Source organism: Calonectris borealis, chromosome 2 (genome assembly GCF_964195595.1).
Source record: "Calonectris borealis chromosome 2, bCalBor7.hap1.2, whole genome shotgun sequence".
Lineage (NCBI taxonomy): Eukaryota > Metazoa > Chordata > Aves > Procellariiformes > Procellariidae > Calonectris > Calonectris borealis.
In genome coordinates this window covers 132,121,820-132,137,548 of record NC_134313.1, presented here as the reverse complement: position 1 = coordinate 132,137,548, position 15,729 = coordinate 132,121,820, and the positions used below count along the sequence as shown (strand labels likewise).

At 35.8% G+C, this 15,729-nt stretch overlaps 1 protein-coding gene across 8 annotated transcripts in view; it reads right to left on the bottom strand.

Moving 5' to 3' along the window:
- Window positions 1–15,729, bottom strand: part of ANKRD28 (ankyrin repeat domain 28) — a 125,416-nt gene that overhangs the window by 34,405 nt on the left and 75,282 nt on the right. For all 8 annotated transcript variants that reach the window (XM_075143465.1, XM_075143466.1, XM_075143461.1 and 5 more), the window contains 5 exons: window positions 12,872–12,942; window positions 9,755–9,955; window positions 9,135–9,222; window positions 4,163–4,305; window positions 2,856–3,068 (listed from right to left, as the gene is read on the bottom strand). In XM_075143465.1, coding sequence (XP_074999566.1) covers window positions 2,856–3,068; window positions 4,163–4,305; window positions 9,135–9,222; window positions 9,755–9,955; window positions 12,872–12,942 — 716 coding nt within the window. The remainder of the gene's footprint in view (window positions 1–2,855; window positions 3,069–4,162; window positions 4,306–9,134; window positions 9,223–9,754; window positions 9,956–12,871; window positions 12,943–15,729) is intronic.

Here is a 15,729-nt window from a genome sequence, read left to right as displayed (position 1 = left end):
TAGCTGCACAACATATTCTAATTCAATTTCCCTTTGCTATTTTTTAGGGATTGTTCTCCTGATTAAATCCAAGATTTATCCTTATAGGCCTTTCCAGGGAAGCAGAAGTTGACTTGGAAACGATTTTCTTTTGCCTCAGTTCTCGCACTTTTCAACAGTGCAAGTGGTAAGATTTCATATACAAAGTAAGCCCGTTCACACCTTCAGGCGCAAATTCACAGGCCAAATTCAGTCACACTGGTATAAATCCACAGAAATGCTATTAACAGAGTTACAGTAGAGACACATGTTGGTGCGGAAATGGGATAAATGCTGTTTTCAAGCTATAATTGCTTAAAATCCCTACACAATCCTATTTGCTTAATTTTGCACTTAACAGTTTTGATACTTTCTAAATCAACACATTTTAATTACAGCCAATCTATAGCTAAAGCTACTAACCCTTTCCACTGTAAAGACATTTTCTTCTTCAGGCTAACTTCAGTAGCCAAATCTTTACTAAGCTCTTAGACTTCAGCTGAAATTCTCAGCTCTATAATATGCTTCAGGCTGCATTTCCCAGCCCCATCACTATCATGTTTCAGAAAAAATGATTCTGTCATCTCAGAATAAGCTGAAAAGAAAACCTGGGTTTACCCATACTAAATCTTCTGAGGATTTTTTTTTTTTTTTTTTTTAAAGTTACAGAAACTGACAAATCTATAGTTTGGATCCCATAACTTAAAATTGAATGGGAAAGAAAGATGACAATACATCTGTTTGATGTTAAAACATCTTTTGTCACCTCCAAACAAAAGTTCACCCATATTATAAACTTCAAAGAATTCAGGAACTTTGCCAGTCACTTTGAAGATATTAGCCATTCTTTGCACAATTTCTAAGGTTACTTAGTGTTATAACTGACTAAATGTAGTCAGTATCTACAGTGTATACCATACGTAAAACAAAGAGTCTTATTTTAAGTTCAAACATAAAGATTATATTAAACTTTAACAGTGTTTAATTATCCTAACAGAATGTTGGAAGTTTTTCATTTTTGTTCCTAACCTACAATTAGGGTGTATTTGAAAATGAATAGCCAAAAAAAAACCCAACCACCATTACTTGCTGCACACCTTTCTGAAATGAAGCCCTCCCCACTTCTTTTTTCTACATCAGAAATATGCACAAAGTCATGAACCGTTGCAACCTAGCATATAGGAAAACACTAATTCTTTGCTTGGCAATATTTATGTTTCTCTTTTGTTCTTATTTCTGTAACATACGTACATCATCATCAATGTATTTAACACTGTGGGATTATTTTAATGACAGAAAATACATTACTGAGAAATGATGTTTCAAGAATGTAGGACAGAAGTCAGCCCTGTAAGGCTAAACCCTCAGTCATATCCAGTCTGGGACTTTATGCAGAGCAGAAAGCTGGCAACAAAAATAAATGGACTGTGACCTGTGCATTTTAGGACAAGTTGGCAATAAGCCCTGTAGCACAGCTCCTTACTTCTCCAGGGCACTTAGGTGATGAATTTTTCCACAACTGAGTTTAAGTATGTTTTCATTAAATGAGCTGCACGTTTAAATATATGTAAAAGTGAGCAGTAACATACATCTAAGATTTTTATTCATCAAATAGCTTATTTTTAAATTACTCCCAAACTTTCAGTGGGCTACGGATTTTGTAATAGGTATAAGAGATATAAAATTGTATTTTAGAATTAGTCAGCTGAAAATCAGTGTGAATATCTCACATGAAGTGAGCCACAAACCCCATGATTTTTAACAGAAATGTTACCAATTCTAGTATTCACCTCTTATCCAGATTGCCCTGAAATTCAGGCATAGCTCTATTAAACATATTTATTTAAGAAACAAAAGGATAGATAATTCTCTTCCTACCACATGTGGGCAACAGTACAGGCAATTAGATTTTTTGGAAGAGGAACACTTGGACTCTTCATTCCACATACCCGTTTCCCACTTCCCCCAGCCTAAAACCTGTCAAGACACCAGATACTGCCACTGAGTATTTCTGAACACAGTTAAGTTTTCATTACTAGAGTAAAAAACAACTTAATACAGAACAGGAGGTCTCACATCTCTCTCTCTTATATCTCAAGACCTTACCCTACACACTTGAGAAGATAATAAAAGATATAGGTTATAGTTTGCTTTTATGTTTGTGTGGATTACAAATTCCACCTACACTAAGACTGGATTCTAAGGAATATTCTGCAGCCAAAAACTTGTGACCAAGTAGAAATTGAAAATGTATACTGACTCTGCTCACAAAGTTTTGCTGGAGTAATTAAAAAACCAGCTGTTTCAGACTTTCCATTGGCCTAATCTACTTACCTTTGTATTTTTAATACACCCTTCACAACTCTCCCTTATTTTAGGATATTACGTTATCAACTCTTCAACTGCTACAGCAATTAGCCTGTTCATACACACTTCTCTGAAATATCCTTGATTTTGCTAATGCTGCTTTATATAAGAAAAACATGTTCTTTTGCATTTTTCCAAATGATTTGCTCTTATTCATATGGATAGACTAGGGAAGACAAACTATGTGGAATTCTGACATATAAATATAATCAAGATTGACCAGACAGTATTGTCATCTTTCTTCTTTATCCTTCTGGGCTATTTACTATATCCCATTGAGGTTTTCAGATTCAGACCAAGTTCCTTGAAGCAACATACTGGCTCATTTTTTCTATAGTACTTTTCACAGAAGTACTCCATCAATCAGTGGGAACTTCTAAATGTTATTGTAACAATGACTTTGAAAAATTACCTCTGATAAAGACGTACTGCATCTTTAAGAGTGAATGGATGGCTTTGGATTCACCTACCTTCATATTTACATCTGCTCCGTTACAGACCAAAAGCTCTAAACACAATGCTCCATGTGTTGAAGCAGCAGCAAAGTGCAAAGGTGTAAAACCCTTCTCATTCATTTGATTTACATTAGCACCGCTGTCTATGAGTTCATTCACTACAACATCTTGCCCATTATAGCAAGCTACATGGAGAGGAGTATTTCCATAGGCATTTGGTTCGTTCATCTATCAGAGAAAAAAAAACAAGATTAGTTAGTAGACAAAAACCTGTATTACTGCAGCATTTAATTATGACAAAGAAAAATCTCATGTCATGAGACAACTTCTTCATTATGTTTTGGAACTGTTCAAAACCAGAAATTAAAAGCAAGTTCTGGATGCAGTACTTTGATCGAGAAGCGTGTACTGGGGAAGAGTATGATTGCTTTACAAGTGAGCCAACGTCCTCCAATTGTCTCCACACCAGTTTCCTGTATTCAGTACGCACTTGACAGAACACACATATGGAAAAAATGTCAACAGTGGCAATTTGCACAGACACTACAGACTAAGCACAGGACAGACCTCTATCATTTTTCAACAGCATTTGCGGGTTTCCATTAAAAACAGAGGTCAAAGGGACTTTTTATTTTTTTGGAGGGGGGCACATATAGAAGTAGAATTTGTTGTTATGCACAACATGATACTGAATTCTGACCTACTTCTCAAGATAGAACTTTGGCAGCATTCTCCAGCCTTGTAAGACTAAAATGTGATGCACAATGCAGATTTCTTACTCAGTTGCAGAGTTTGTTGTTAACACACTTTCTACATGCAGGTACTGTACAGACTTCTAATTTATTTTGCATTTCAATATTAATATGGCCTTCCTTACTGTAGTATTGAAGTTTCTCACAATTTTTAGTATTTCCCAAAACTTATGTGGTGTAAGAAAGTCAGTAACATTTATATTTTACAAATAACTGAAGCAAAAGAGTTTAATTTCCTGCAGTTCAAAAAGGTTTTTGTGGCAAAGCTAGGAACGGAATTCCTATTTCCTGAGTTCCAGTCCAATCAACTAAGAGTAAGAAATACCAAATGAACAAAAAAACTACTAAATACAAATTTATTTCCAAATAATTGTGCAAAATCTGCAAGGCTCTTAAGTTACTTGGAGGAATGAGGTTTTATAAAAAAGAAAGCATGTGAAGGAAGATCTTCGGAAATACTATTTTCACTATATCATAACCTGCCCCTAAATAAACAGTGTGCTACAATACTAACAGGAGCATTTCAAACAACAACAAAAAAATGCATCACTTTGTTTTATTGTTCCTTACATCAACTCCAAGATCTAGAAGATATTTGACTACACTGATCATCCCACTAGAGGCTGCAGCATGTAAGGGTGTATATGATTTCTTGTCTTTGCACGTCACTTCAGCTCCGTGGGTCACGAGTAATTTCACAACTTCAATATGACCTAAAAGAATAAAGACAAAAAGAATGAAGCTGCATTTTATATTAACCAGCACAAGTTTACAAACTTAATAATTGTACAATTATTATAACACGAACAAGACATTACTCATTTGGACCTAATCTGGAAAATAAATGTTCTTGTTTTCTAATTGTATCATGAACTATAAAAGCAACATAAAACATTCATCTCCAGAAGAGACTACTTCCATATACCCCCTCCAATAATCATAGTATTTATACTGCAAAAATAATCTTGTATATTAAAAAAATAATCTTGTCTTCTGTTTACACAGAAGGATTTTTTGGGAAGATATGAGAACTAGAGAGGTGAAATAGCTTTGTAATTATTAAACATTTACTGCAAATTTGTTAACAACTTGAGAGAGAATGTAACTGTCAGTCTTCCACCTTCACCTCAACTGCAAACATGCCCGTTAAGGTTTTTAAGGCCTTCAGTGTAAATTCTGAAAAAATTACACAAACATGAAAAGAAGAAAATATTCTATTTTTAAACAAAAACATACCTCCCCCAAATCTGACTTCCTTTACTTGCAAAGCCTTTAAAATGTTGACCCAAATCATACAGGATTTAGCAAAGCTCTATTTTAAAAACTGACTCAGGCCTCTGAGGAACCTTTTGAAAGCATCAACTATTCTCCTGAGTCACCAGGAGGAGAGTAAGTCAAGTGGGATCGGGGGGAAGAGATGACCTGGGGGGAGTTCCAGGTAGGAGGGTGGAAAAGGGAAGGGAGGGTGAGGAGCCCACCCTGAAGCAGCGGGCAGTCACCCTCACCGCCAGCTTTGTGGCTGGGCCAGTGGCCCCAACACCGCACTGCTGCTGCAAAGGGCAACCAGCTTTCCCCTTCACCCTGCCCGCACGCTCCCCCACTAGCTTGCATGCAGTTTTGACACTGCACCTAAGAGAAAAGCTATGAAAATGGGGTAACTAAAAAAATCTGTCATTCTTACTCAGTTGTTAATTTAACTGCCAAACAAGTCAATCACTGAAAACACACGGATAATCATGACAAAGTCTGCAGAGTAAAGGAGCACACTTGAGTTAAATAGACCATGATACATTTAGTGCTTTACCTTTGTAACTGACCCATACAGACAGATGTGGGATTCTTTGTTTTACCTTTCAAGTGACACCCTTACCTTAATTAAAAAAGTGGTGAGGGGCACACTGAGTACTTATGCTTATCCAGTCAGACACGTAAGTAAAAAGTATCAAATCCAGCCTTCAGTTCAAGTGCTTCATAAAAAGTGAGGATCTTTGCTTTTCCAATGACTAAGAGAATTTGCAAAAGTTTGAATAGGAAGTGTCTACCCAAAGAAATAGAGACAAAGCTATTTTGATAAACATTCAGTCACCACGATACCTATTTTATGCTCATGCCCAAAAACATACAAAACGACATTTCACCTAGCTATACTGATCTGAAACAGAGTTCACCAGTGCAATGTGAAGTGCAGCAATATTTCACAGTATTGTAGGAAAGAAGAGAAAGAGAAATGTAAACATGATACTCATCTTCTGACCCAAATATAACAGGGACAAGAACGAAAACAAGCCCTATATGAAACAGAAGTACAGAAGATACTGAAAGCGAGACACTGAACAGAACAGTGGCAGAAAAACTTTAAAGAGAAGAAAAAAACCAAAAAATCCCTGACCTGCATTGAAAACGCAAGCAGCAATCAGTGGAAGACACCCAAACAGAAGAACAAGGTACTCGAAGTGGGAAGCGCTGAGGAGACACCCCGATACACTAATGAGGGCGATGCTAGCACGCAAGAATGAAAGTCCATTTTAGTTGCAGCACTGTAGCTGGACAGCAATGGAGCCGGGTGAAACGCAGGAAGGAAGGGAAACAATGGATATAACCCTAGAAAGTTATTTATAGTAGAGTGACGAAAAGCATAACTTCTCTTTTATTCTATGGTCAGTTTTACATGGTGGAAAAGCTTTAAGGCTTTCTTCAAACAATTGGAGCGGTGTAAAATGGCTCTAAATCGTGAGAGAGAATGTCACAGGTTTTTTTTCCTTGTTTGAAGACTTTCAGAAGCTTTTTCTACTCTATTGTCTGCAAGGATATTTACGTTGATTGACATCAGATAAATTACATTTTTCCCACCCAAACACTGTTCATTAACAGAGTTCCCTGTTAATAGCCTATGAAATAGCACTAAAACTGGAATAAATGTAGCTTATCTGAAAAATAGAAGACTCTTCTCTCATCTAGGTGAGCACAAGCCAGAAAACATCTCTGTCCTCTCACTGACGCTTGTCAGATCTCTGCCATCTCATGCACAAGATGCATTCAACCAAATTTTGCAAATAATCACCTTGAGTAAGGTGGTTGGACAGCCTGCCAGAGACATTGCTTTGCAAATGTAAGTAGATTACAAAATACTAATACAAAATATCGCAAAGAATGTTGGACCAATAATGAAGATTGTTCTTTAACATCTCGGTTTCAAGTACTGGTATCAGTACTTGAAGTGCAATATCATACAGCTTCAAGTTATAAGTAGAGTATTAACGCTGTGACAATCACTTCATAATTCACTAGCACATTCAAGTCTTTTCCTCTGGAGACAGCTCAACAGGGTCCTGTTGTTCGTTGTAGCATTTCGCATATGGAATTCACAACCTTATTCTACATTGCTATCAGATTATTTCAGACCTGTATTGTCAGGGACATAAGACTAATGTGAAATTGGCCTGAAACACAGAGTTGTGCAAAGACAGCAGTTAGTAATTCCACTTTTGTGTGAATCCAGGTGTTTGTGAGAAGATCACTTTTACAACCGTTGAGATCTTACAAACGAGCCCAATTTTGTAAATGTGTGGTTTTGCATTTGTAAAGACCAGAATTCTCAACCCTTGGACCAAAGCACATTTCATACAACAAACAACACATTATCAACCCCCAAAACTCAGGGTAAGGTTTTTGGCAACTGTATTTAAATAAGTACTGCCCCACATGGTACTGCTCTTTTGTTTTGCTCAGTATGTAAGTTTAAAATTTTATTTCTGCTTTTAAGTTACTGCTTCCATTTGCCCTTTCCTGGCAAGACTGGAAAACATTGCTTGGATAAATGTAACAACTCCAAAGCAGTTATATAAAATACTCAATGCCACAGAACCACAGATGAGAAATATGTTTAGTTAGCAACCTTAAGTCTGTTTTTAAGAACCACCTCCCATGCATACACATTGCACAGCATTATGCCTATTTGTAAGTAATTCTCTCATTCATAATAATGAACATTAATACCAAACTGCATATTGAGGGGCATTTTGCCTAAGACCAGACCTCCAAGGCAGAGTTATCCTAGACTTAGAGAAGTCAACATAATGAGTCCATGTAATTTCCTAGTTTCCTTGTTTATTTTTTTGGTTTGATATCAGATACAGTAAAAATAGTTTGTTTTACTCAGGGAAGGGGCAGTATAGATACTACTCTCCTTGCACATTAAATACAAGGTGCTCCTTTATAAACCCTATATATAAAGGTTTTCACCGAGACAGTCACCCCATTTTCCTCTTGTAACTGGAACAAAAACACTCACATCTTTAGATCACCTCTGGAAAAAAAAAAGCTGCCATAAATAATAGAACCATGTTCTCTTCCTGACTGTTCTTGTCCCTAAGTTTTGTAAGATGGCATCTCAGGATATAGATATGTATTTTCTGGAGAATTTAAAATTTAGAAAAATGCAGATCATCAAAACTAACAGGAACAAAAAATTACATATAATGAAGTCTTATTTCCCCATTTTGTCTTTGAAGAAATTCCCAGGCATGCAGATTTATACAATACTGATGCTACTGCTTTTATTCTTCTCCCTTGGTTGGATAAAATTATGAAGCAATAAGCTAAAATACTGAGTAACAATCAAGACCATGGAATCACCTCAACTGGCTTCTTCCTGAAATTGATACCGAAACTTAATTGTTCACTGCTCATATACAACACACATTGCATGTGTTCAAGGGCATTTTTAGACATTTTCTGGAAGTTAAAAGAGGCATTACAGGTTTTGGCTTCTGAACAGGTACAACATACTTTGCAATGACAAATACAATCTGCAGTTGCTTGTGAATTACTTAGAAACAAAGAGATTAGCCAAAGCTAAAAAGTCTTTGTCAGCGTCAGCCTAGAACTCTTAATCTGCATTTTCTATGATTCACCTTCCAAAGGTTTATATAGCTCATATTTTAAATGAAGTTTGAGATACAAAGCTCTACAATTTATTACAGCTATGCTGAAGAAAACAATTCCTACCACTTAATAAAATGAAAGTCTGATAAAAGACAGCAAAGTACATTACTCTGACAGTACTGCCAGTGCATTGATCAATACCATGAGAACAATAATTATCCACTCCCGGAATAAGAATGGCAAGGCAAGAATTTGGAGTTTTAGAGATGAAATATTCTTCTTTTAAAATACAATCCCCAAGGTTGGTGTAACAATCCTCTGTTTCAGGTGCCCCTTGTATTAATTTCTATTTAGCTTTACTGCAAAAGTTTTCACCTGTGATTAGACTCCTGCTGATTGAGGAACATAGTTCCTTCTTTTCAAAGAACAAAATTACTTACCTTACTTTTCTTTTTCCAACAAATTGATTTTTCCCCACCACAAAAACACATTTACAAGGCAATTGGAAGTATACTATTAATGGTTTTCTGGCAGACACGCAGGAAACCTCAATGCTTACAATGTGAATATTTTTCCTAGAAATATATAAAACCACTGAACATAAGGTGAATTTTTTTTTTTACTACCACAATAGTAATCAACTGAAATATGTACATACCCGTATATGCTGCCCAATGTATAGCTCGTCTGTCTTTCTTGTCAAATGCATTAATATTGGCCCCTCTAGACAACAGCAAGCTGACCATCTGAGATAAACAGAAAAGAAATCCTCTATTCATAATGGAAAACTCTGCTTAAAGTTAGACAAAGAATAAAAGCCAGCCTATTGCCAATTTTTCTCCAATTACCTATACACAATTACAATGGGAATTCCCCAGCAGTCATTTTTCAGGGCTTGAAAACTAGCGAGTTAGAGCTTATGTCACATTTCAGTGACAACACGTTCCATATGTTCACTGCCTACTGAACAAAAAAATACCTTCTTTTTTCCATTTTAAATTTATCTATTACTAGTTTAACTTCACTTAACTCAGGCAAATTTGCTTATGTCTTAAGAAAGGTGAACACTGTATTAAACTTCCACCTAAATGATGTAACATGTATTTTCCACAACCATTCTGTACACAGATGCATAAAAAAGACAAATTCAAATACAAAGTGGGGTTGAGGCTTTTTGAGGGGATGAGGGAAACATGATTTTAAACTGAGAAACTAAACATCACAAATGAGAGGGACAGAACAATGAGTAGGAAACAAGCTAAGAAAAATAACTCTTACCTCAACGTGTCCACTGAAGGCCGCATGATGCAATGCAGTTCTGCCTGCTCGATCAGACACATTTACATTGCTTAGGAGAGGTACCAAAGCTTCAGCACATTTCACAGCTTTGTTTGCAGCTGCTATATGTAGGGGTGTCTGCCAGTTTTTATCACGAGCATTGACATCCGCTGAATGCTTTAACAACACCTGAACAGCATCCTGAAAGCATTTACAAAAAAATCAAGCCACTCAGTAAAGATTTGAAATGCCAGCCTTAAACCCCAGGACAGTATAATGGAATGGAACTATTTACAATTTGTTCTTTTGTAAACATCATCTTATGCTTTGGGATTTGTACTTCATCATAAATCCAGATTTGGGGATGTTCTCAAGAACATGAGCAATATACTCCCTACAGGATTCAACTGAATCAACCATTTCCAGGTCTTTTGTCCAGTTCCTTAAGCCGTCTGGCAAATTGTTTTGTCATCACAACTGATTTCCAAAGCTCCTTAAGATTTCTTCCATTGCTAAGGATTAGTGAAGTGCTATGAACTTATAATGCATTTTCATCAATTCACCAAGCAAAATTTTTGAACTGTCAAAGTCTAGAAATGGCAAAGAGAAGAACAGCTTATTAAATGTACATTTAGAGAACCACCGATAAAACAGAGCATGGTCACAAAAAGTTTCAACATATACTGTTACAAAACTCCTGAAAACTGTTTCAAAATGTTACACTGAATTCCATCTCACAAAAAGATTATTCATTTCCTTTTGTTAAAAGTACAGGCTGTGAAAATTTGTCAAATAAGACTGTAATTCTTACAGCAAGATAAATAAATCCTATTAAAATATGTGCACACAATTGGAATGCATTAAAAAAAAAAATCTGTTGGCGATATCGACATGACAATGAATACTGCGTTTTACATCAACTCTGTGACCTTCCCACAATTCACTAATTGCTTTCAGTGACTTCCAACTCAAACATTGCGCACACAAATAAATAGTTGGCACTTTGAACTTAAAACACATTACCACAAGTAGTGGTGATTTCCACACTGGAAATTTCAAATTACACTGGGGTACAATAGCTAGGTATTATTCTCAGCCATGAGCAGAATGCTAAGTAACACTTGATTCTATTTATTACAATAAAATTACATTCAAAATGCTCAAATTTCTTCTACTGTCAATAAAAAATAAAATAGGAACAAACATAAAAGTGAAAATACTGCATCGCAGGCTTGTAATTTGAGAAATGGAATAGCTTCTATTCTCTAAGAAACAAGCAGATTTAGTACTTTAAAAATCTAATCAATATTTTGAACTTTTGTCTTTTTTGAACAAAATATTAAGAAAAACCATAATCAGGACAAGGAAATTTTAGAACAGCTATCACCCTTTTTGTAGAAGGAAGCACTGTAGTACTAGCATAAAAATAATTTCTTACATTTTTCTGCACATATGCATAAATGAATTTCAAGAATTAGTGAATCTGCTTAGGGTTCTTTTTTTTTTTTCTTCTCTTTTTTTTTTTTTTTTTTTGGCAAAGTACACCAGGTACACAAACATAAAAGTCTGGAGCCTGACAGTCTTGACATGAAGTTGCTTGAACTTGCGCAGTTGGCAGCTAAATCTATAATTCCAGCTATTTTGCATGTTTCAATGTCCTTGTTTAATTGCAGCTGTCCTTGCTTCCAGAGTAAGTCCAGATGTTTTACTGAAATCATTAGCAAGAGTTTTTTTTCATTACAGCTTTTTTCATCTAATGCCTAAAAAAACCCATGTAAGTCTGTCAGCTGGAAAACAGTGCCTACACGTACCAACCACCTCTCCATTTACGTATGTGGGCTCCTGTGTGTTTATAAATAGAAAATTCTGACAGGCACCTATCATTGCTTTTATGGTAGACTGATTGGTTTACATGTCTCATTTGACTTTGGTTAGTATTTTGTTTAAAATATTCCACATTTCAAAAAATTACCATGGTTACATTTCTTGAGGTCCAGTTTGTCTGCAGCACTCCTCTCTACAAGCATTACTGATATAAGGAGCTTTTATTGTCCCTGAGTAGTATTTGGTGCTTCGGTCAGCTCCCAAAGGAGCAACCTAAAAATACCTCAAGAAGAACAAATAGCATTTGGGAGTAAGGCGCCCTTGGAGATTCATTTTGAAACACTGTTTTGAATAACACAATCTCCACACAACTTAGCTATTAATGCTAGTGACAAAATAATGCAATTTATCCAGGGAATTCAAAAGCAAAAACTGAAACAAGGCTTGTTTAGACAGTTCTTGGATCAAATACTTGAAACTCAATGCTTGCCAAAACCAAAATATTAAATTCCATTTTCTCAAACAAAAATTTACGCAGAACCTTTAAAAACCCTTTGTTTTTGAGACATACTGAAATAAGCATCGATTTGACTCAGGATCTCAAAGGAGACAGTTTTGCATAAACTCTTCCACGCAACAAGCTCAGCATTTCTCTGTTTGTTTTGATCTTCTACAGACATTTAAAATTTTTATTAGGACATTAACAATAGAGGAACAATATAACAAATTCATTTCTTACATTATTATATTCTCACAATTGTATCACTGGTAGACTTCAAAAAACTTTCTACATATTTCATTTATAACTTTTAAAGTGATTTTCAATACTATCATTACTCATTAATTGCTTTTTTAAAAAAAGATGTTTGCAGGCCTTATAGAACCATTTATTTCTTCAATGCCTGAACAGACGAGCATGTAAAAAATGGAGAAATGCAAAAATTATGCTGTAAAAGCTGTACTAAATCTTATTTCATCTCTAATTCCCTCAAGGTAACCAGAATGGTTCAGCATAAGAGAAGTAACCTGGACTTGAGAATACTGCATGCAGAATCCTCTCTGCCAGGGTAACGGCATTTGAGCAGAGAGCAAACCTGAGAACTGGAAGTTTATCATTTTCCCCTTTCTTCCTACTCAGGCATATGATATATATACTCTCCACATGTTAAACTGTTGCAAGTATTCTGCAATTCCAAATATTCGGAGTAGTTTCACTTTATAAAAACCGAACAAAGAAGAGACAGTAATTTGAGATATCTTAGTTTAACACAAAGCAGTCAAAAAAAAGCATACCTCACTACAAGATGCCACAGCTCTGTGTAAAGGAGTCAACCATTTGCTGTCTTTGGCATTAACTCTAGCTCCTGTAAAAAAAAAAATAGAAAACCAGAAATTTACAATATATTCGCAGAAAGACTTAAATATTTTCCAGTACAGAGATAGAACTATTGGAAGATACTTATTCTAGGCTCATTAACACAGCATGATGCCAAAAATGGAACAAGAATCTTTTCTCCAGCTGAAGCCCACCCTTTGAGAAAATTCTTTTAACGCTGCACCCATAATACTCTTCCCTCAAAGTGTACTCATCTTTTTACACTAGGTAGTCCTCTATAACCTTTTGCATTTCCAAAGGTACATAAAAGACTGTTGGGTACGAAAGACTGACTCCTTGCCTTCATTCAGTAATAAAAATCTCATACTTTCCCACTATAGTTGAAATTCTCCATTAAAATACAGAAAAAGGCTACATTTATTCCCCATGCCTCCAGTTTCCTTGTGGTTGGTGAGTCTGACACGTAGGTATAGAGAATGATGCTTCTTCTACTGAGAATGAATCTTCTCTACTCCACCAGGTCACCTAGCCCACTTTAGGACCTTCTGGACCTCCCTTCATGATCTAGATTGTGACAACCACACCTCTCTGCTTCTAAAAGCACACCCGAGAAACAGTTGTCCCTGCCCCCAGGAAAAAAGGTTGCACAAACATCTGTCAGGGACACAAGCCTGGGTCTGGATTTTAATTTTTTTCTTAATAATAAAAGGAAAGAAGGATTTGAGGATTTTTCTCCTGAAGGAAGCAACTGAACTACTTTCTAACTTCCAGTGAACTTCAACAAACAAGAAAACTTGATTAAGCTTAATGATTTAATTTCTTATTGTTATATATACACACACACTTACATGTATATATGTGTGTAGATATACACATATGTGTGTAGATATACACACATATATAACCTTACAGATTTTTTATACCCTGAGTGGAAATTTATCCATCTTCATTTGAGAACTGCTGAGATTTTACAGAGATGTGATAGCTTAGACAAAATGTTACATTTTTTAAAAAATAGTTTGGAAATACTGTTGGAAAGAGTTCATAGAGCAATATATGATATCACACAGTATTAACACTACGTGGTCGAGCTTATTAACTTCTCAGGCTAAACATAGTATTGTTATGTCAGAACCAACTTTAATTTTTTTCTATGCAAAGAATAGAAAAGAATGGAAGGCCAGTTAGACACAAAATGTCAAACAGGCTGCTGGTCAGGATACCCAGCTAAGAGATGGTATTTCCACCCAAGTCTCCTAGACCTGCACCAGCAAAGAAGTCTCTCCCAGTCCAGCTGGACAACCTGACCAAGAAACTTAGCAGTCTGTACGAAATCGTGGTTGCATATACTAAGCAAACCAAAGATTTGAAGTGAATTCTCCGAGTTAATCAGTTTCTAGTCAATCCATCCCCTTCAGGCTTAAGAACACAACATGGAAGCTGATGCTGGATCCAAACTCCCACTTTGACCCTAGCTTTGGCTGTCATCCTATTTTCCAAGTTCAAAAGTTTTTGTAAAATAAGTTTGAAGGAATGGGAAGAAAGTCCAAGTCCATTTGAAGAAAACCCCCACAATCTAACAAAAGTTTAAGAGACTTAATCTTACCATAAATCATGTGCTTTTGTCAACTATCATAAGGACTTAGTGCATAACATAATGTACTGTATCAAATCCTGCATAGAACTTGAGCAAAAAAAGAATCTGAGGATTTTAAACATCACCAGAAATGTCTTAGGATTTTTGGTAATCCTTCCCAAAAGACAATAACCCGAATGATCAGAAGTGAGAATATAATCAATATATTTAAAACGTATATAAATACTTTAAAACGTATATAAATATTTAAAATCTCTTGATTGTCTTCCAGATTATTGTTAGCCACACCTTGTTTTTAGCAGACAAGACAAAAATAAGAGCCAAAATTATACTCCAAGCTCCACCTGACTTCACATCTACAGCCAACAAGCAAGGAACGAGGACTTTCAAAGTCTAACTGATTTCTATTTCTAATTTTAGGATACAAATGTCTTTGAAGTGTTTTAAAGGAATTAAGGGAGTTACTAGGTCACTAATCACTATGCTGATTTTCCTCAGGTGATGAAGCCTGAGATAGGAGAAGCACATGCCCAGCAAAAGGGGAAAAATGCACGTTTCCACTCCAAGAAGGCAGCAGTTACCTAAGCTCTAGTGAAAACGTGCTTAGAGTCCAAGCCGTGTTTATGGGTTCAGCTAAGTCATTCACTGACATTTCTGGAACACACAGTCTAAAAATCTTATCAGAAGAGAACAGGAATAAATACAAAAAGATAGTGTACAAAAGGTTTTCCCAGTGGTAAGTTAATCAAACTTGCTAGGACTAAAGGAAAAGAATATCTGAAAGTGTTTGTTGTTTCTGGTAAGAAAGAAGATCAGCATTAGCCGAATAAATGCCTAAAGAAATCTGAAGTGATACCTAAAAGTAATATGGTCCTCTTGAAAGAACAAAACCAACACCCCCGCAAGTGATCCTCCACCCAAAGCAGCAAGAAAGCCTAGCTCTAGGACATGCCATAGTTAAATTAGTGTAATATGTAGACACTAAATTAAGTTAACTTTTCAAATGCACAAAAAATTTGCAGATTCTCTGACAAAGGAAAAACAAAGTTGACTTTTGACAAAAGATTTAAATCTCTGATGGACTTAAGAAAGAACCATCAAGCTTGTTTTTTCCCCCACAACAAACAATTCTTAAAGCAGTTCCAAATTTTTTATACTAAAAGACAAAGTTTTTAAGTAATAATCAGAATAAACGTACTACCAAAAAATGCGTATGCG